We start from the raw sequence: 21,419 nt of genomic DNA on the forward strand, positions 1-21,419 counted from the left end.
GGTAGGGGGGATGCAAGCCCACTGGGTGATTCTGATGCATGCTCAAGTTTGAGATTCAGTGCAAATGGACCTAACAAGTACACGCAGCTGGACACAGAAGTACAGCTATTTGAGCTCTACTTTTGAATCCCACGTCTCTTCCTCTGTAAGGAGGCTGGGGGAATATTGTTCTTAGAATTTGTTTCCTTACTCTTAGAACAGCCCTAAATTATATGAACTCGCAGCTCTTTCATTTCTAGTCAACATCGTCCCTTTTTCCAAATTTCGTAAGCACTCATTGTCTGTACCACTTATTTTGGCATTGAGTCACTTACTTTCTCAATTTATCCAACTATTTCAGTTGAACGAAGCTTATCTGTACTGTGAGCTAACAAGCGGCAAACGTGTGCTTAGTCCTGAGCTCATGGTAACAACACAAAGCATCTGGAAGGTACTGCCTTTGACAAAGTTCTTTAACATGAACCACTGTATCCTCATTTTACAGATTATTCCACTGAGGCTTGTACTAAGTAACTGTTAAAGAGCTTCAGACTTGGAACTCCCTCTTTCTGCCTCTATACCTTGCTGCCTCCAAGTATTCAAGTGCATAATTAGCTCCCAATGGCCTGGTATTTGTGTACTTTCTGGTTTATTAACGAAAGCTTTACTAGTGGAAACATGAGAAGTTCCGACCCACTTGTACTAAGTAGCTCCTGATACATATAAAGATGTGAAAATGAGCAAGGAATTGGTGATGCCACCAAGCCTAGACTATTAGACTATGGAAATCTTCTGTAAGAAACTTAAGGTCCCAGGGGACATAAATATGAAACGAATCATCTTTTGAACTGGTGACCACAGTACACTATAGAGCCCTAGACAGCTTCCTGGGAAATACCATTACTTAAGAGAATGTGGTTCAATCTATGTTTTTGTAGCCTAACAGTCAGTGAACCAAAACAATGAACAATCATGGGAATTCTGACTCTCCTGCGCTGTCTTCTCAAGAGAGCCTGACAATTCTGCTGGTTATGTCCACTTAAAACCCAAATCAAAAAACCTTATATGTGTACAGTCCTGTTGACTTTCAAAATATATTGCTACTGCTACATATATTAAATCCTCATTTGATTAAAAAAAATCAGAGCCTACTATAATCCCCGCCATACTGATGATCACAACGGGATTAAGAAGTTTAAGTAACTAGCCCAAGGTCACTTAGCAGGCAATGGTAGACGCAGCTGGACCTCAAACCTAAGACTGTCTCACTCTAAATCCAGAACACATACCCACCATTCTACACACCTTCCCACATTCAATATCAACTCATTTGGACTAAGAGTAATCATCCAAGCTGGTATTAGCAGTCCCATTCTTCAGAAGTAGACACCAGTGCATGCTATCATTTCAGTAGGCAGCTTACCTTCATTCACTTGGCCAGCAAGTGACAGGACTGGGTTCCAGGGCACGTAAGTGGTGTCCACCTGAGATGCCCTGCCTTCCAAGTGTGCAATGAGATCTGCTAGCCCAGATACCACAGTGGGAGTTAGGAATCTAGTGCTTCTCACATCCACTCCCATTCAAGCTTGTGTTTCTATGCCTTAATCTCTTTCAGGCCACGTCAAAACCCTTACTACCAAAGAACATGAACGGTTCAGTCATTTCTCAGGTAGAAGATAAATATGGAAATGCTAGCTCTGTAAGTCTTTGACACTCACGTTTTCATATAAGGCTGCCAGCGTCTCCAGATCAACCACGGAGTCATCCACATTGAAAATGGCTGCCAAGCACCCAAAAAGAAAAGAGGATAAGGGATTTGATTAGGTCCCTTGCACCAATGTTTACTCCACATCCAGCTTCCAAGCAATTAACAGAGTATTGCGCTTTCTTACACAAGCTGTGCCTCTCAGCTCCCCTTCCTTTCGCACCAGGGGTCTCAAATGAAAGAAACCAAAATGGTTCCTATCATTGGCCTGAGCCTTGGCTCTGCCTTGTTTAATTCCTCAGGCTCTGAGTCCTTTCTGCAGTTTAATTTAGGCTCCACAGGAGAAGTGTTTGTGCTTTAAAACTAAATCAGTTTGTAGGTTTCAAGCACAATTTTAAATCTTTCTTCCCGATGGTAATTGAAGAGATTTAGTACCTAATGCACCAGAACTGACTCTTGCCCATTACCAGAAAGAAAGAGAGAAAAAAGACAATGTTGGCAAATTAAATGAATTCAGGCATGTGATTTCAGGCACCTTTCTGTGGCCACTGCCAACATCTTGTTTGGATTAAAAAGACAAGAAAAAACAATAATTGCATTGATAGCAAATTAAGATTATGGAAACCTCCCATGAGCCAGTCTTCAGGCAGGCTCTCATTCCCATGGCTTTATTACGATTCTACTTGTTCTGTATTATTTAAGATTAATTTAGCCGTTAACTAATATGCTTATGATTTCATCTAGAGAGGTACCTTCCCATAGATACCGGGATGCAAAAATTGAGACTTAAAATCCTTAATGGATTTGGCTATCGAAGTGTTTGAAATAAGCAGGTCCACATCTTTAAATAATTATTCAAAACTAATAAGGTTTGTTCCCTCAACCCTACCTCCCTTCCCTGACTTTACATTGTGAAATTAACCAGCACGCTAGTAAATTTTCTCCATGGCAGGCTAATTAATTTTATTAAACCAACCAGTGATACTTAGAATGCCTTAAAATTTTGCTCGTCAACTATTTATTCTGTTCATTTGCATTACACCATGGTTTTCGGGAAGGTGGGGATCAAGGTAAGGGGCAGGTTGTTTTTGAGGTATTTTGCTTCTTCTGTGGTTTAGAATCACATGAACCCTTTCATACAATTTTAACAAAGCTAAAATTAACTGAGCTAAGATCATGGAACCTCACAGAACAGCAAGAAATGTACTTAAAATTCCTTTGCAGGCCACCTTCTCAAACTTAGGGGTTAATCAGCAAGCTATTCCTAGATCCGTGGAACAGAGAGAAAAGAGGAGGTTAATATGCTAGAGTCAAAGTAAGTCACCTCAGATTCCACCAAGACAAAGGAACATCACACATCCACAAAGGCCAATCTGAAACCACCAAAGAAAAATGCAGTTTAAGGACAGAAAGAAAGGATTTGCCCTCTCAAGACTGTTGTTTTGTGTGTGGAGATCATATAAATCCACTAATTTGTCAGACAGAACATGCATTTTTAAATGTCTAGTGCGTTGAAAACCAAAATAGCCAGAAACAATGTCTATTTTATGTAAATCTCAGTATTCTCTCACAAAAATCAACCAACATGAGCGCAAAAGAAAAGGTCAAATTCTAAACAATAATCTACCAAAAATGTTTACATGTTAACTAATCATGCATCCTGGGTAACTATATATTACATGCTTAGATATAATCAAATAATCTCAACTAATGAGAAAGAGAATGACCTGTGAGTTTCTTTTCCTAGTAAGTAAATATTCAGTTTTTAAAAGTTAATCAGTCTGGGGCCCAGGTACACAGTTCCTCAGATGATATTGTCAGCTGTGCCCCTTCCAGTGTGTTCAGTAGCAGAAAAATAACACCCAGAGAGGTTGGGACTGAGAACAACCATGGGCTCTGAAGACATGGTTTCATTCATTCCCCCATCAAGCCCTTGAATAAATATTTGTTGGATGTGTACAGGATCTGTTCTAAATACTGTGGATTTTTAAGTTAGAAGTGCAAAGTACTTAATTAATCTCATGAAATTTATATCCCAATCTGGGGACAGAAAATAAACAAGTAAATACATAATTTCAGATAACAATTTACTATGAAGAAAGTAAAACAGAGAAATGTACAACATTAGACAGAAGGCTCAAGGAAGGCTTCTTTGGGAGGTGACATTTAAGAGAAGACCTGCAGAGATCAGTTTTGTGGCTATCTTGGAGAATAACGTCCCAGGGAGAGGTAACTGCAAAGACAAGTTTCTTTTTCTGAAGGAACACATTCAAGGTACAGAAAAAAAAAATCAAGGTGACTATCATGGACAGAGCAAAATTTACTCATTGTGTCATCCTGACATGTTCAATTTTCTGAGCTTCAGCATATTTATAAAACAGCTCTAATACCACTTACTGAAAATATTAAGTGAGGTAAGATGTATGCTTAGCATAGCACATAGAACATGGTATAAGCCCAAAATGGTATATATGAGCTATTACTATCATGATTTCAAGTATATACATTGTAAATGTGTTTTAATGCTTGTTAATGCCTTATCCCCTTTAACATCTGGAAAGAGTTAGAGAAAGAAAACTACAACTACTGAGTGATTTGTGCTGTAAATGCAACCTTCCCGAATTCTTAGGTGTTTCTGATCGCAGTTACTATGAAACCCTTCCAGTCCTTTAAAACCCCACTCAAGACCCAACTTCAGAAAGCATTATTAACAGGAAAGGTCTATGACACAGAACTCTAATTACAAAAAATAACGGATCAAGTGTCTTAAGGGAAATGCCAGGTACCTCCAAGTCTGTATTATCATATTTTTATCTCTAATTTCAATCTTTCTCATCAATCCATCCTTCATTGTACCAAGGTCATTTTTTAAAAACATGGATTTCAAAATTTTACTGTGATGCTTAACATACCTCCAATATCTTCCTTTAAACACTCGGCGAAGTCTAAACTCCTTGGCCTGGTTGTTAAGCTCATTCCCTGCCTGGCCTCAATTACACTTCCAATCTCATCTCCTACCATGTTCTCCATGCACCATGGGTTCCAGTCACCCTGTGTCCTTCCCCATTCCTGAACATGCCATGGCTTCCTCCCTTTCTTTATCTCTCCAAGTCACAGAGGTCAAAGCCCTGGAAGGACATCCCTCGACCCTCACATCATTAAGTCCTCAATCTTTTCCTCTGCCATGGTACCTCTCTCATATTTTACATAAGGTGAAGACGGTATACTTTAAGAATCTGTGGTATGTTGCATAACTGTTTCCTTCTCCCAGTAGACTGTGAAAGCCTTGCAGTCAGCAGTTGATTTCTTAAGCATCTTGATAACTGTCTCCCAGCATGGTACCAGGGGTGTAGCATGTACAACATAGATGTTTGTGGTTATAATTATACCATAGGACTCCTCAAGAGTGAGTCCTGCTGATGGGAGGAAAAGCTTCTTGACAAAGAGAACATAGGGTCTTAAAAAGAAACCAGAGAGCCTCTAAAGGGGCACAGCCTTGTAAGGCATGTATCTGAATCATGGTTGTTTGCTTCTTCCCAATTTGACCCTGTCCAAAAATCAAGGTTTGGCCAGCAGTTACATAATTGTGCCCCCAACTCACATACTCGGTGTAGATTATACCGCTTGCCTGAATACTCCCTAACAAAAATAATTAACTTCAAAGATGAGTTTTCTCATTATTAGGGAATGAATAAGGAAAATATCTTTCCTTATTCAATAAAGTTTTAAATAGCTGTATCTCCTTAGGAAAAAAGGTTGAGTAAAAAAAGTTCAACTGTTATATTGCTTTAGGCAGACACTTAAAACACTCATCTATTAATCACCAATAATTAAGCTAAATTCATCCATGCAATGACAATTTGTAAGTATGCAATACGTGCCTGTGAACGTAAACTGGAAGGATACAAAACATTCCAGCTAGAAGCAGCAGATAATAGACAGACTCACAAAATGTTTAGGCAATGGCAGGTAGTTCAATTTTGGTTTGAAGAGAGACTTAATTAAAGGGACTAGAAAGATACACTCCAAACATAGTTTGGGGTAAAACCTTGTAGAATTTTGAATGCCATGATGAATCTGTAATACACTTGTTATACAGGAGAGAGCTGTTGAGCAGTTATGAATGGAGGAGTAAATTGGACAAAATTATATTACACACACAAAAAGTCAAAATTTGAAAAGACTAATTTAGAATCTATTGTAATGGGCAAGAGGTAGCAAAAACTTGAATAGTGTGGACAGAAAGGATAGGGCAAAAAAGAAAGACACTACAGAGCACTATTATAGTGACATTGCTAACTAGCTCTGGGGACTTAGAGAGCCTAAAACCACTCTGAGGCTTTGAGCCTAGGTTTAGGGGAAGAGCTTTGTACCATCCCCCCAGAAACAGGCAGAGGAGTCTAAGAGGTGAGCATGACTACTGATCTGTCCCCCAGGGACTGGGAAAGGAATGGAGTAGAGAGGAAAGGACAGGTAAAAGAAGTAGATAAACAGATGAACTTAGGGCCAATGCCAAGTATTCCACTGAAGTTTCTCCTCTACCACAGAAGGATCTTAAAAATAAAATCGAAAAAGTAAAAGAAAATTCAGAGGTAGCAGAAGCAATATCAAGAGATTGATACTGAGCCTAGAACTTATGGAGATTAAATTAGTTGTATTATTTCTAATAATATTGGCCTGGGAAGGTTAGGGTATCAGCCAGAAGTCTGAAAAATAAAAAGGCCTACCAAGTCCTAGGATGCCTAAGAGAACTGCCGTACATGTACATAATCCCATGTCTTAGTCACCAAATATAGTTTAGGATCCTAGAGAGCCAGAATCCACACCTGATAATTCTATTCTCAAAATACTGGAACAATGTATTAGAGAATCAATGAATGCTCTCCGATTAAGTCATTCTTGCAAGCACTTACCATTAAACTTATTAGCCATTACATAAGCCCAATTAATTAGTTAACTAATTTGTAATCATAATGATCACAATGTGGAAAGAAGTCAGTCTTCAACTAAACTATTTTTGGCGTCACCCAAGATCAGATCGCTCCCTCCATTTTATACTTTGAAACACTCACTTTCTGTCTCTGTCTCTTCCACGCATGTGTGTGCACACAGGCACACCGCTCATAAACTGAATAAACAAATACAAGCCTATGCAATTTTACAGCAAGCCTCAAAGCTCTGATACAGTAATTCCAAGTAATCCTAGCTTTTGTTTCCATCTGTATAGGTCTCATTATACTAACACTCCTGCAGATGGTGTCAGAAAGGTGAAGTGTCAAGTCCACAAAGGGGAGACCCCAACAGCTCATTGCTACTGCAATATCAATCATTGCTGGTGGTTTTTACTTTTATCTCCTTCCCTCCTTAGTTGTCCCACTCACACTGTCAGTTCGGTTAGAATATTTCACCTACACCTCACAATATGTCAAAAGGAAGTAGACACACGCTGTGAAAAGCTGGTAATTTTATTGGATTCCTTTACCTTTAAAAATCTGTTACTTGGTCAAGTCTGGTTTCTGGGCTTCTTTTTTGCAGGGAAATTGAGGCAAACATTTTTATGTGGTCCTCTGGTGCCTGCTCTGTACCACAAGAATTATATACACAAGGATCATTAGAGTAGTGTTTCGCCCATTAAGATATAATAACCGTCAGCAGGGACAAAAAGCAGATCAGTATCACAAATTCAAACTAACAGGCACACATAAAAACTATGTGCCTGCTTTAGGGCACATGCAAGGGGTCAGGGTCTTATACAACAGGGAAAATTCCCTCTCCGGGTAAGAGATGGCTTTTCACAAGACCAGGGTTAAGCAGAAAGAACATGCAGGATTCTCTCAGCTCTCCAGCCATTTTTCAACCCTGAACACTTCTCTCTCCAAGTGTACCATGTCCATATAAACAAAGAATGCACTTGCTGTTCGAACGGCTTCTAATGAGTAAAAAGACAGGCAGAGTTATTTAAGGGAGTTGTTCTCTTTGACTGAGGGAGCACCTTTGAGCAAGAAGCATGGGACACGGTGGTGAGAAAGGCATACCTTGTATAGTCTGTTAAGATTAGCCAAAGTAAATCTGGTCATCCGAAGTGTGGGAGATGCCACAGGTAGGTAGGGTTGGGTTGGCTCACCAGGTTTTGGCTGACGGTGGTTTTGAGAATGATTTGTACGTAGCCCGTTTTATTCTTCTTTTTATTTCCTTAAGTGACTGATGTAAGCCTCTTGCACAAAGCGGGTATGTAATAATGTTTTGCAAATGGACTAGATATAGTCTGGTCCAGCCCAGGAAAGTAAAGTTTGATAGGATTACTTGACTCTATTAGCAGAAATTATTTTGTTTACAATGTTAACTCTGTAACAGCCAACATAAACCTTAGCTGCTTTGCCCAAAATACTGGTATTTTTCAGAACTCGATAGAAATTCAATCAGTAACAAAAAGAGAACAGAGCAGGGAAAGAAATATAGAAGGACTTGGTTTCTTGAAACTCTCATGTCACCTATATCCCACAAAACTGACAAACCTACTTCGTGACCTCTACAAAGGAAACGATAACACGGGGTTCATGGGAAGAGGCAGTAGTACAATCTGTGAGTTGAGGAAAGGGAAGGCAGAAACATCTTCCCACAGTTTTCCCTCCCAACAATGAGGTCTTCCTTGAGAGCAAACACCAAGTCTATGAAAAAAACTGCAAGAAGTGGAAAGAAGGGGAGCCAGCAGAGAGGGGTGTGGAGCGTGGAAGGACCACTCAGAGGCAAGGCCAGGGGACCGTACAGATCTGCTCCCGCTGAAGAGCTCTGTAACAAGCCTCTTCAAAATGGTCATAGTTCTCCTATAACCTATACCTTGCGTTTCTCCTACTGGACACTAGGTTCCACCTCCAATAAGCACCAGGCATACCTGTGCAAACCCAGATATGCACAAATCCTCACTCTATGCAAGTATCCAAATGAGACGCTTAAGGGCACCAATTAAGTAGCAGCTTAAAAGAATCTCTGTCCACCCCACCACAGGGTGAGGACAGCAGTCAGACTTTATTGGGGATTAATACTTAATAACTGATAGAATTTATTGGCAGCTTCCTCTGTACCAGGCATTGTTCTAAGTGTTTTGTATTTAATCATATGAGGCGGGTACGTTTGTTGTTTCTAGTTTTACAGATGATGAAACTAAGGCACAAAGTCACACTGCTTGGTTTCCCAAGCTCAATTCGACAACCACCCCAACTATCCTCCAAGGCAGTGGTAATTTACTGGACGAAGACTATATTTCATTTTCATAGATGTCAGGCTATAAATAATCATTCCACTTAAAATCCTTACCATCTAAAAAAAATTTCAATGAATTAACCAATTAAGAACAAACTACCCACAAAAGGCTACAAAGAAACCACGGTCTCTAAATGGCATCATATGCTTTTTACATTGATCAGCAATCCCAGAGTGGGAAGCACATACAGCCCATGTTATGAAAATTTCATTTATTTAGTATATACATTCATAGTTCCACCATTATTTAATTCATGCTAATACATGGTTCACTTCTAATATGCTATTTCAACATATGCAATAAAATGATTAAGCTTTAATCTTTGTTACAAACTATTTGCAGTTCTTCAAAAATAATCAATATTGCAGCTAAGGCACAGCAGACAGAATTTCTTTAAAAAAAAAAAAAAAGAAACCTGGAACTTGAAAATACCTTATCTTAAATGAAAATAAAATAAAATCTCTAGTAACATAAAGTCTAATTTTCTTGAATATATAACAATAATTGTAATTTTACACTGCATGCCAAAACTGACTAACAAGGAAAACTAAGGCACACAGCACACGAAGAAACACAAACAAAAGTTGCATCCAAACAGATAAAAAAAAAAATCAAGAGACTATAGTATAGTTTATAATCTTATCTAAATTGCTAAATGCCTGCTATTGTGTCATGTTAACCTGGGCTCTGATGGAGTAAGAGACAAGTATAAAACACACAGTGAACAGGAGCTGCCTGGGTGGTGGAAGAAATGGACAATCGCAAAAGGGATACTTATCTAATCTATTACAAAACTTCAAAATCACTCAATCTCATAAAGCAAAAATCCAAATTCTCTCCTAAGTCCAGGCATGTACTATGCCTCAAGTTGCCCAAGGTCTCCTTTTACAGGCACAATTAAGATTGTCCATGGTTCAAACCTCAAAGAAGGGCACAGGGCATAGAATTCACAAAACTTCCCCTTCTATATCCCCTCTATTCTCCAGAGGGCAGTGGAATGAGAAACAGTTTGGGTTAAGCTGCTTCTGTTCGTCCATTAGTTCTGGTTCTTTTAAGCCAAAATTACATTCCAGGCAGATTGGATGGTCTCAGCCAGTTGCCTGAAGGTAAAGTACAAAGAAATGCCACCCTCTGCTTTCTGGGCTCAGCTCTGCGAGTGAAGGAATGCAGAATGGTTTAGAAAGGGTAGGTGGGAGCCCCGCTGCTTAGGTGTTTTAGACACAGCAGGAGGGAGGAAAAGGTGGAAAAGGAAAGGAAAATATTAGAGTGACTACTTATATTTATCTAACATTTAAAAAAATTTAGCTCTACCTATATTTAATAAGTTAATTGAAACTGCCCATTTATTTAGTCTGTATGTCAGCAGGTCAGGGTCACATGGCACTTTTGGTGAATAAACTCTTTCAGACATGGCATGCTCACTTGTTCCTTTGCTTTCAACATATTGTGATGGGGGGGGTATTAAATGAAGTTTTCTTATTCTAAAATCTGGTTTTAACTAAACTTCACAAAATAAACAAGTTGGCTTCAAAAGCCTCCTGCAGTGAAACCCCAGATTTAAGATAATCCATCAACAATAGGAAAATGGTAGAGCAGACACTTTGGTTGCTAGTACAAACTCTTCATCAGTTATGGAAGTGGGTAAAAACAAGGATAGCCAAATGGCACCCGCCAAGAAGTTGATCCCCATAAACAGAATTTATCACTAAGGCTACTTAAAATGTGGGTTTAACTTCATTACTGTTAATAATGAGACTCATTGTAATCGCATATTGAGCCTTGAGATATCAGGCTCATGAGAACCTAAAGCCATCAAAATTAGCAAGACATTTAAAAATATTACTAATCTTATTTTAATTCATATTTTTTGCATATATTTTATAACATGCATATTAGTTATGTCCTACACTTATATTTTAGAAAATAGACCTTGAGAAGCATGCACTCAAACTTTTTACTGTTGGGGTGCATGATAAAAAAATTCTGAAGACCAAAAGCCTTTTGAGTAGACACTCTTCTAGGCTAGACTGAGATTGTTCCTCAGGAAAGTCCTAGATAAGTTATGTTGGATTTCAGATGCCTGGTCAAATTCATTACGTTTTAGACAACTTGCATAAACTTTGACAAAGATTTCTGGCAATTATTAAGGCAAAAGGAAACAAGGTCCAGCGGGCATTCTCAGACCTGGGTTTTAGACTCTGAGCACATAGCTGACATCCCTTTTGTACACTTTGAACTGAGATTCCCAAACAGAAAGAAAGCCAGTGTTGCAGCTGATCTCTCAAACTGACGTTCTGAACTAGTAAGAACTAAATAAAGGATGTTTTATCTTGATGTTATTTAAATATTATAAATATTAATTCTGCGTGTATGGGAAATTCCAAATGAATGCCAGGAGGTTTCTGGCATCTAGTCTGTTGCAATGCATATGAACGTTTATATCAAGAATAGTCAACAGCAATTTTCTATCTCCCCTGGGACAAGAATAAGAGGAACTCAGTAACATGGAATGAAAACACTAATTTGCAATCATGTAGGCAGTCACTGTGACCCAGGATGCCAAATGCTTTTAAATATAAGTCATCCTATCTAGCAGATGGAAAACCAGCAGTAAGTAGATTACTTATTCAGAGTGTCTCCTGGACCAAATGCAAGTGCTTTTGGTATTATGGTCACCCTCCTGAAACCATTCTCCCTCTACAACCAAGGCTTTTCCTTTAGTGATTCAGTGTTTTCACTTCAGCCAGCATATGGATTTGGCTTTCTTCTACAAGATATCTAACACTATCTTGGGTAGAAATAAAGGGATAAAGGTTACTTTTGGGAGTATGTTATGTCTAACCTAGCCCTATCTGCTTACCACTAGCACAAAGGTAGATTTTTAGATGCTCACTGAACACTTTAGCTGAGATGTTTCCAGTCATCTCACACTCAAATCATCCAAAACAGAATTTACCTTTATGCTTCAAGCCCTGCTTCTGCACCTGTGTTTTCAGTTTCTGGCTTGGGGCACCATTATAGACATTCCTGCTAAAGCCAGAAACCCAAGGTACAGCCAAAAGTCTTCTGTATTACTCCTTGCATCTGATGTGAGCAACTGTAGCAATTCTCTCTCCAAATATCCCTCATATGTGGTCTCTTCTCTACATTTCTATAGACATAGCTTCAGTTCTGACCTTTGTCATTTATCATCTGAACAAATACAATCCCTTCTAAAGGATTTCTCCACCTTCAGTCCTATTTTTCTTTATTCATTCAACAGGCACTTCATGATCATCACCTGGGTGCCAGACACAGGTGCAAGGTGCTGGGGATACATCAGTGAGCAGTCTCCTTTTTAGAGCTTATATTCTCGTGGTAGATGTAAATAAAAACGTAAGTAGATGAACAAATAAAATATTAGTTGCTGTGAAGGAAATAAGAGTATTAAATTAGGATGACCTGTATTAGGGTGGGAGGACCCAGGAAGGCTCTCCTAGGAGGTGACATTTAAGCTGAAACCTAAAGAAAAACACCTAGCTACATAGAGAGTGGGGTGGAAAAGCGTTTCAAACAGAGGGAGCGTGCAGAACTGTTCATTCAAAATGTGTTGTGCATGCAATGACAAAGAGTAAGAAAAGTACTTGGCCTCTGTAAGAAATCAAAGACCACTGTAGTTGGCTAGAGTGCAGTGAGATGAGATGCAGGTGGGACAAAGTGAAGTAAGAGATCTATGTTTTGGCCAAGCATGGAAAACATTAGAGGCCAGTCTTCCATGAACAGTGTGATAGATATTGCTGCATTCAAAATCAGATCACAACATGGCCCTTCTTAGATTTCTTGTCCCCATTACTGATGCAATAATATAAACATTTCTTGTGATGCTATTCAGGATCTTCCTGGTCTGGATGCTGCTTGTGTTTCTTGCCTTCTATCTTAAAACAACCCACATTCATATATACAATCTATATACTCCAGCTGTGTCTCTCTTTTTTTTTCTTTTTTTCTTTTTCGAGGTAAGAGTCTTGCTCTGTTGCCCAGGCTGGAGTACAGTGGCGTGATCTCGGCAACCTCCACCTCCTACGCTCAAGCAATTCTCCCACCTCAGCCTCCCAAGTAGCTGGGATTACAGGTTCGTGCCACCACGCCTGGCTAATTTTTGTGTTTTTTGTAGAGATGGGGTTTCGCCATGTTGGCCAGGCTGGTCTCGAACTCCTGGGCTCAAGCAATCCACCTGCCTTGGCCTCCCAAAGTCAGGGATTACATATGTCTGTTTTTCACGTTCTGTTTCATGCTCTTTCCTCAACTGGAAAAGCTCCATCTCTGTGTGATGACCACTATTTCATCCTCTCAGACTTAACTTTTACAGGAAGAGTCAAGATACTGCTCTGTTATTTCATAGCCAATTCTACTATAATGTTGGGCTGCTTTACATCTCTCCCACCATCCTGGGTGTGCCTGAGGATGTTAGAGCCTGATCTTATGTGCTGTTGTAGTCATGACACCTGATACGGAGCTGGCACTCAATACAGTTTTATGGAAGGAAAGAAGGCAGGCAAGCAGGCAGTTTTGTCCAAATGCACTGGAATAGAATACATGACATTCTGATCCTATCTAGTTTAAGATTAAGTCTGTATTTTTTAAAAATTGAATTAAATTCAACGAACACTTGAATATATGACTTTTATGCATGACACATTAGCCCAGTTATTTGCAAACAATGCTTAATCATCATAGAAATTCCTGGCAAAGAAATGCATAAAGGAATGAACACTAGCCCTGCTCCTTGTTACCTGTCAGATGTTAAGGTATAGAGAACCAAAACTCTTCCTGAATGGAGAGTGTAGGCTGTGTTAAGGAGAGCACAGAGAAGTGCTCCTCTTACAAAAGAAGAAGAGAAGATTGCTCTTAAAGAGCCAAACCAGTAAAAGCCAGATGATCTATTTGTGGGAGACAATTGCAGACTGAAACACACAAAACTGTTATCAAGGTGACAAAGCTGCAATCTCAGAAAAATTGAAATGTCATTGCCATTTGGAAAACTGGAATGCCTGAAGCGATCCAGAATGCCTGTAAGTACTTCTACTCCTATCAACTTAATGGTAGACTTTTCCGAGAATCACATACTGTATTTTGTCTCTAAACCTGTTTATGCCTGTTTCTTTGCATTCAAAAAGATATTTACTGTGTGCTTATTATGCATATGCCGAAACAGAGTGATGGAAATGACATTTTAATGGGGAAAATGGCAGGTAGAGACAAATGATGTGGAGAAAACAATCAATAAATGTGACAAATTTTTGTTTTGTTGTAGTAAGAAGGAATACTCTCCTCTAAGTGAATATACTGGCTTGCTGGTTTATACATCAGCTTCTCGTGAGTTTGGAAAGTATGAGTTAATCCCTCTGGGCTTTGTGCATGGCTAAAGGTGAATATACGACCACAGGGCTGAAGAATACCCTCTGAATTGTGGTCATTTCACCAGGGCTGGTCGGCTGTGAGATCTTGCCAGGTGGCCAGCTGGCCTCCTCCAGTCATATCTAACCATAGCCCCTCTCACATTAAAATAAACCTTCTAGGCCAACATCAGCACAGGGAGTCCTTTCACCAGGGTGACAACACAAGGCCAAGTACATTCCACACACAAATTCAGAATGAAATATAACTGATACAGCCTGGGCTCCTAATGACCTTCAGATGCCAGTGTCAGTCAATGACTCCAAAGGAAAACTAACCTCCAGTTATAGCGCCATATTCATCTGGAATGCATTACTAAACGAAGAAATGGAATGGAGATGATTTTTTAGAACTTAGGAGCCAACTTTGCGGTGGATCACAGAGGTGCTTGAGGAAGGAAAACGAACAATAAAGTTCCCACAAGGACTAGAAGTCTGTGATGCTACAGTCAACATTCCGACGCTGAAATGAAAGTTCACTTACGCTTCACAGAAGCATGTTCTTATCTAGAGTATAACATTGGAAAAGGTCTGGATCGACAAATATCTTTTCAAACTCACAGTAAACATTCAATCTAATAAGGCTAGAATGCCACGGGAAAGTTTACAGTCCTGAGCTGGTAACTGGACTATCACATGGCTGGAATGACTTCTATCCATGGGGAAATCTGACGCACTGCAGTAGGACATGCTTAAAACAAACGGAATACAGTCTAAGGTTATATGGACATTGTGAAAACTCCCATCCACAGCGTTACACATCATGGTGATGAAATCAAGCACACTTGAGTTTCACCAGGCTCATGGAGACCACTGTCAAGACAAGACCGTTTTGTGATACCTGAAGAATCCCTAACTTCAATAACTGCTTCAAAAGAGTCAGTCCTTTACCAAAAGACTATAAACTCCCCTGAAAACATTTGTTTTTGTTTTTCCTTTTTTCCCTCTGCTCTAACATCACATTCTTCTGATGTGAATTTTTCAGAAACTCAATTCTTCTGGAAGATCTAACTTGAGATTCTTCTAAAGTCCCTGAAGAATCCCATTCTAATTTCAATGACAGGCCTATTTAGCCACCCTCTGCCAAACTCACTGTATCTGAGGTTTCATATTCACACTTATGTATTCAGCTCTGTTAATGAGCTTAAATACTATATAGCTTATCTGAATGCTCTCTGATTATCATTTAAGATGTTTTAGTTTTTTGTGGAATTTTTAATTTTTGTAATGTAGTGAAATTTTAAGTCCCTAACAAAGCTCCCTTGAATGGAAAAGTAGCAGGTGATGTGAAAGTAACTTAAGTGTCTTGTAGGTCAGGACCTATGGGTATTCTGCTGAGTAGCAAAGTCAAACAACTAAACAACATGAACTGAAACCCAAAGGGCCGTGTGGTTTCAGATGTTTCCACTGTGAAACTCATACTAAATTCTACTGAAACCATCTAAGAGATTGTATTATCACTCAGAAAATATAAGTGAAATGTCAATATAAAGATTTACATTTGCTGGGCATAGTGGCTCATGCCTGTAATCCCAGCACTTTGGGAGGCCAAGGCGGGTGGATGATCTGAGGTCAGGAGTTCGAGACCAGTCTGACCAACATGGAGAAACCCCATCTCTACTTAAAAAATTAGCTGTATGTTATGGCGTATGCCTGTAATCCCAGGTACTTGGGAGGCTGAGGCAGGAGAATCACTTGAATCCGGGAGGCAGAGGTTGCGGTGAGCCGAGATCATGCCACTGCACTCCAGCCTGGGCAATAAGAGCAAAACTCCGTCTCAAAACAAACCAAACCAAAAACCAAAAAAACTCCCAAAGATTTACATTTAATTAATTAGTGAGAAAGGGGAGTATTGTTTTCATGCGAGACACAGATTTTGAAAAGGTATGATGTGTTCTGGTCTACTTTTCTAGATACTAATAAAAATATGTGCACACAAAATCTCTTCTCTTTAAATGTCTTTTATCTAAAATTGAGCCAAAGATAACCAAATAGAAATAACAACATTTTGAAAACGAAAGGATTAAGGAACAATGACGTAACCAAATGAAGGAAAGTATTTCTCCCTAGAAGTATTCCAGCTAATAAAGAAGAAATGATGGAATTAGTACATCATTATTTTGAAATCTTCCAATGAAATAATAAATCTAGGCAAAGATCATAAGTGCTCACTAACATCACAGATAACTAAATATTATGCACTTCTTGATAGAAAACATAATAGCATCTATGATGTATTCTTCCACTCAGATTAAGTCTCTAGATCAGACAGTTTATAGAAAACAGGGGACAGGGGAACATGATAAATAAAAACACAGCAACATGATCAGCAAAATCTAAAATGTGGGAAAGTCTACAAGAGAAGTGGCCTGGTTTCTTCAACAAATAAATTACAAAAGGGGAAAAAATAGAGGGTAGAAACTTCTAGATTAAAATAAATTTGAAAGACACGTCAAAGGCAATGCATGGAATTTGTCTGGATCCTCATTTAAACTAACTATAAATGAATGGATGAATTAATGAGTATACAAACAACAGGGAAATTAGAACTACTTATGTGATGATACTGAGTAACTACGATTAATGTTTTTAAAGGAAGGGTAATGGCACTGGATGGAGTATTGTTTGGAAAACTACCCCTGGGCCGGGCGCGGTGGCTCATGCCTGTAATCTCAGCACTTTGGGAGGCCAAGGTGGGCAGATTGCATGAGCCCAGGAGTTTGAGACCAGCCTGGGCAACATGGCAAAACCCCACCTGTAAAACAAATAAATAAATAAAGTATCCTTATTTTTTAGCAATAATACTAACATTTTTAACAGATGACTTATAAAGCATCTGAAATTTGCTTCATAACCTACTTGGTGAGAGGGGGGCGTTTTCAGATAAAACAAGAGTGAGTTGATGGTTCTGTAGCTGAGTATTGGGTATATAGGATTCATTAGGGCATTCTAATTTTGTATGTGTTTGACATTCTTCAGAATGAAATGTTTTTTAAAAAATGAAAAAAGTAAAACAAAAGTGATAGAAAAGACTTACCCTGTTGGATATCCTTCATTTCTAAATGTAAACTAGATATCAAGATTCCCACAGTTTGAGATCGTTTTCCATCCAACAATTTGATGATCTAAAATTAGAAATAAAAAAAAAAAATACAAGCTCAAATGACCATGCAGTCTTTCAGCACACACACCAAAAACATTAAATTTTTTTAGATACACTGATTGATGAACTAAATTGATGCTGCATGCACTCTTCTTTAAATAATACTTAATTGGGAAGTAACTTATGCACAATTATAGACATCTTACACAATGACAGACGTTTTACAAAACAAACACACAAAATTCCATCAGCCTAATACAAACACTAAATCTTTATATGTTACTGTGATCATTTTACTCAAGTACTAAGTTATACCAGCATCAAGATGTACAGAATGTGGTATCCATCTTTTTCACTTATCATTGGAATATTTTCATGTTGCTACTGGTGAAGTCACTTCATAGCCTCCAATCTTTTTAGTAATGTCATCTTCTGAGTGATTTAGGGGAAAAAGCATGAACAGCTGAGTCAGCCACCAGTGATATGGCCTTGGTAAAGTGACAACCTCTATGAATTGATTTCCTCATCATGAAGGGCTGACTATATTTAGTCTATACTTTTATTTTATTTTGAGAGAAGGTCTAGCTCTGTCACCTAGGCTGGAGTGCAGTGGCGTGATCAGAGTTTGTCTCAGCCTTGACCTCCTGGGTTTAAGTGATTCTCCTGCCTCAGCCTTCAGAGTAGCTGGGATCACAGGCAGGCGCCACCACACTCAGCTAATTTTTAAATTTTTTTATAGAGACAAGGTCTCTATAAAAACTTCGTTGCCCAGGCTGATCTGATCCCAAACCCTAAATTCGAGTGATTCTTCCATTTCAGCCTTCCAAAGTGCTGGGGTTACAGGCATTAGTCATTGCACCTGGCCCATACATTTATTTTGGAAATTAAATGACTATATGCAAAGCACTTAATATAGTTCTTGACATATATTTATTTAAAGATTTTCTGTTTCAGAGAGGTTACTTCCTATTTGTTATTATTAATATAAACAATATAATACCTTGCACACAAAGCTCTAGTTTTAAATTAATTAATTAATTTTTGAGATAGTATCCAGTGCTGTCACACAGGCTGGAGTAGAGTGACGCAATCACAGCTCACTGTAATTTTGAACTCCTGGGCTCAAGGGATCCTTGCACCCTCACGAGTAGCAAGCACTATAGGTGCAGGCCACCATGCTTGGCTAATTTTTATTTTTTTGATGTTTTGTAGAGGTGAGGTCTCACTATATTGCCAACGCTGCTCTCAAACTCCTGGGCCCAAGCCATCCTCCCACCCTGGTCTCCCAAAGTATTGGGATTATAGGTGTGAGCCACCACACTTGGCCTTAAAATTATTTTTTATAATAATATGTATTTTCACAATCTTCATAGAAACCCCACATACCTCATTGCCAGTTATTTCAACCTTTATGAATATTCCATGGAGAAGTCTACATAGTTTTGTGTTTCTCTACAACTAGTAAACCAAATCAGCTCCCTAATAACATATCACGAAGCTGCCACTAAGGGAAAAAACTCTCTTTCCTCTCATGTGGCAGGGCTACAAAAATAAAAGAGAAGCACCCACAAAACGCAAATCTTACAAATGTTTTTAATGTGCTTTGCTGGTTAAAATACAAACTAGGCTGAACAGCTGTGCTTTCCTTCCCACCTAGGTACTTACAGAATTGCCAAACTACTGTGAAGACAAGACTAAATGGTAACAAACATCTACATTTGTATTATTACTGTAATAGCTGAGTTGCTTGCTGGTTGAAAAGTAAGGGATAACAATAGTTTGTTCCAATAAAGATGATCTAACTGCCTAATTGTCTAACTACCTGTTGATTAATCGATCTTGAATCAATTATTGCCAGATATTTTTTTCCTTTACCTGTTCAGAATGGCTACTTTCATATAACAATTAGACCTAAAAGATAGTAAATACTAAGTATTAATCAAGATGTAAAGGAAAAAAATCTCATTTTTCAGTCAATATGTTTAAGCATGTCAACATTCGCCTTAGAGAGAAAGATTCTTGAGGCATACAGAATTTTAGGAGTTTTAAACAGAAATAGAGAAGGTACTCAGTAATTTTTTATATGAAAGTAAAAGAAAAAAAGGCAATTAAGCATAATACAATATCTTCCTTAATAATGCAATTTCTGGCTTTTTCTTAGAGAACCCAAATTTAAAGTCAAATGATTTCTTCATCCAATACAAAAATTAAGAAAAGTCAATTTAGTTTTAAATAACTATTCAGCCATGCACCCATTCAAAAAATATTTACTGTACACATTACATGTGCCTGGCATTGCTTTGTATTCTGGGGATGTGGAGGGGACTGAGACAGATCAAGTCGTAAGAAGTTTGCTGTAGAGTCAAAAAGGCAAATAAAAGCATCACCTAAACTAACTGGAGTGCAAATTCAAAAAGAGAAATGTTTTGGGAATTGACTAGATTTATTCTTAAGTGTCCAGGATGGTGACTGATACAACCACAACCATGGCATACACATCAATGACAAGGACACAGGAACAGGATCAAATTTATGACAAGATCACAGCTGGGTTGCAAAAGTTTCTTCAAATGAACACGCACCAAGCTATCCAGTTAGGGCCCTGAAAACTACCAGTAATAGTCTGCCTACAAGAAAGGTAATGCACAAATGCACGTTTTTCTGTTAGCTAATTAAAAGAAAGCAGGAGAGAGATCACGAGAGAGTAGAAGAGCAAGAAAGATATTGATTCTGTCTGTCCCTGAGTAAAATGAGGCAAATCTACCCCTCACCCCATTATACAACCAGGCTTAACTGTGGAAAGGATGTTATCACCATAAGCCATGCTTGGAATTTTGTCGAATGACTTGGCACAACCAGGTATTTGCTGAGTGTTACCTTTACTGGGACTAATGCCTTAAGACGTTTTTGTTTGGAAATCTGATGCTGATTTCCTAAAAAGGGGCTGGGGGCAGCTAAGCAGTGGTGAAGTTGGAGCATTTTGTATTCTCTTCCCTACCTGAACCAAATTCTCTGTCTACTTTTAAGTAAATTTTCAAAAAGATGCTTCTATGTTTCCATGTAGCCACTCTTGTGAAATACCACCAGGTTTCTCAAAACCAACTACAATGGTAGGGACACAATGGGCACAGAATGATACGTCCTAAATCCTCTTAGTCTCTTCGTCTTTTTTTTCTCCCATGGCTTTGAAGCCTTAACACTAATTTCTCTTTATTTTTATGAAAAGTGCACAACATGAAATGTATCCTATTAACAAAAATTTAAATGTATAGTACATTATTAACCACAAGCACAATGTTATACAGCAGATTTCTAGAACTTTTTCACCTTGCATAACTGAAATTTTATACCCACAGAATAGCAGATTTCCAATTCACCGTTGTTCCAGCCCCTGGGAACCACCATTCTACTTTCCATTCCTTTGAGTTTGACCACCACGGATACCTCATATAAGTGGAATCATGCAGCATTTATCTTTTTGTGACTAGATTATTTTCACTTAGCATAATGTCCTCAGGCCAATCCATGTTGTAGCAAATGACAAGATTTCCTTTTTTTTTTGTGGTCAAGTAATATTCCACTGTATGTACACACCACGTTTTCTTTACCCATTCGCCCATCAATGGACATTTAGGTTGTCTCCATCTCTTTGCTATTGTGAATGCTGCAACATGGGAATATCTTTTCAATACAGTGACTTCAATTCTTTTGGATAAATATCCAGAAGAAAGATTAATGGATCATATGGTAGTTCTATTTTAAAATATTTTTTTTTTTTTTTGAGCTGGAGTCTCGTTCTGTCACCTAGGTTGGAGTGCAGAGGCTTGATCTCGCCTCACTGCAAGCTCTGCCTCCCGGGTTCACACCATTCTCCTGCCTCAGCCTCCCAAGTAGCTGGGATTACAGGTGCCCGCCACCACGCCCGGCTAATTTTTT

The 21,419-nt window shown here is 38.7% G+C and overlaps 1 protein-coding gene across 4 annotated transcripts in view; it reads right to left on the reverse strand.

The window, feature by feature from the left end:
• FMN1 (formin 1) overlaps window positions 1-21,419 on the reverse strand; it is a 431,150-nt gene that overhangs the window by 142,759 nt on the left and 266,972 nt on the right. For all 4 annotated transcript variants that reach the window (XM_055098140.2, XM_063596522.1, XM_034938470.3 and 1 more), the window contains 2 exons: window positions 17,418-17,505; window positions 1,698-1,759 (listed from right to left, as the gene is read on the reverse strand). In XM_055098140.2, the coding sequence (XP_054954115.2) occupies window positions 1,698-1,759; window positions 17,418-17,505 (150 nt within the window). The remainder of the gene's footprint in view (window positions 1-1,697; window positions 1,760-17,417; window positions 17,506-21,419) is intronic.

This window comes from Pan paniscus, chromosome 16 (assembly GCF_029289425.2).
Source record: "Pan paniscus chromosome 16, NHGRI_mPanPan1-v2.0_pri, whole genome shotgun sequence".
NCBI lineage: Eukaryota > Metazoa > Chordata > Mammalia > Primates > Hominidae > Pan > Pan paniscus.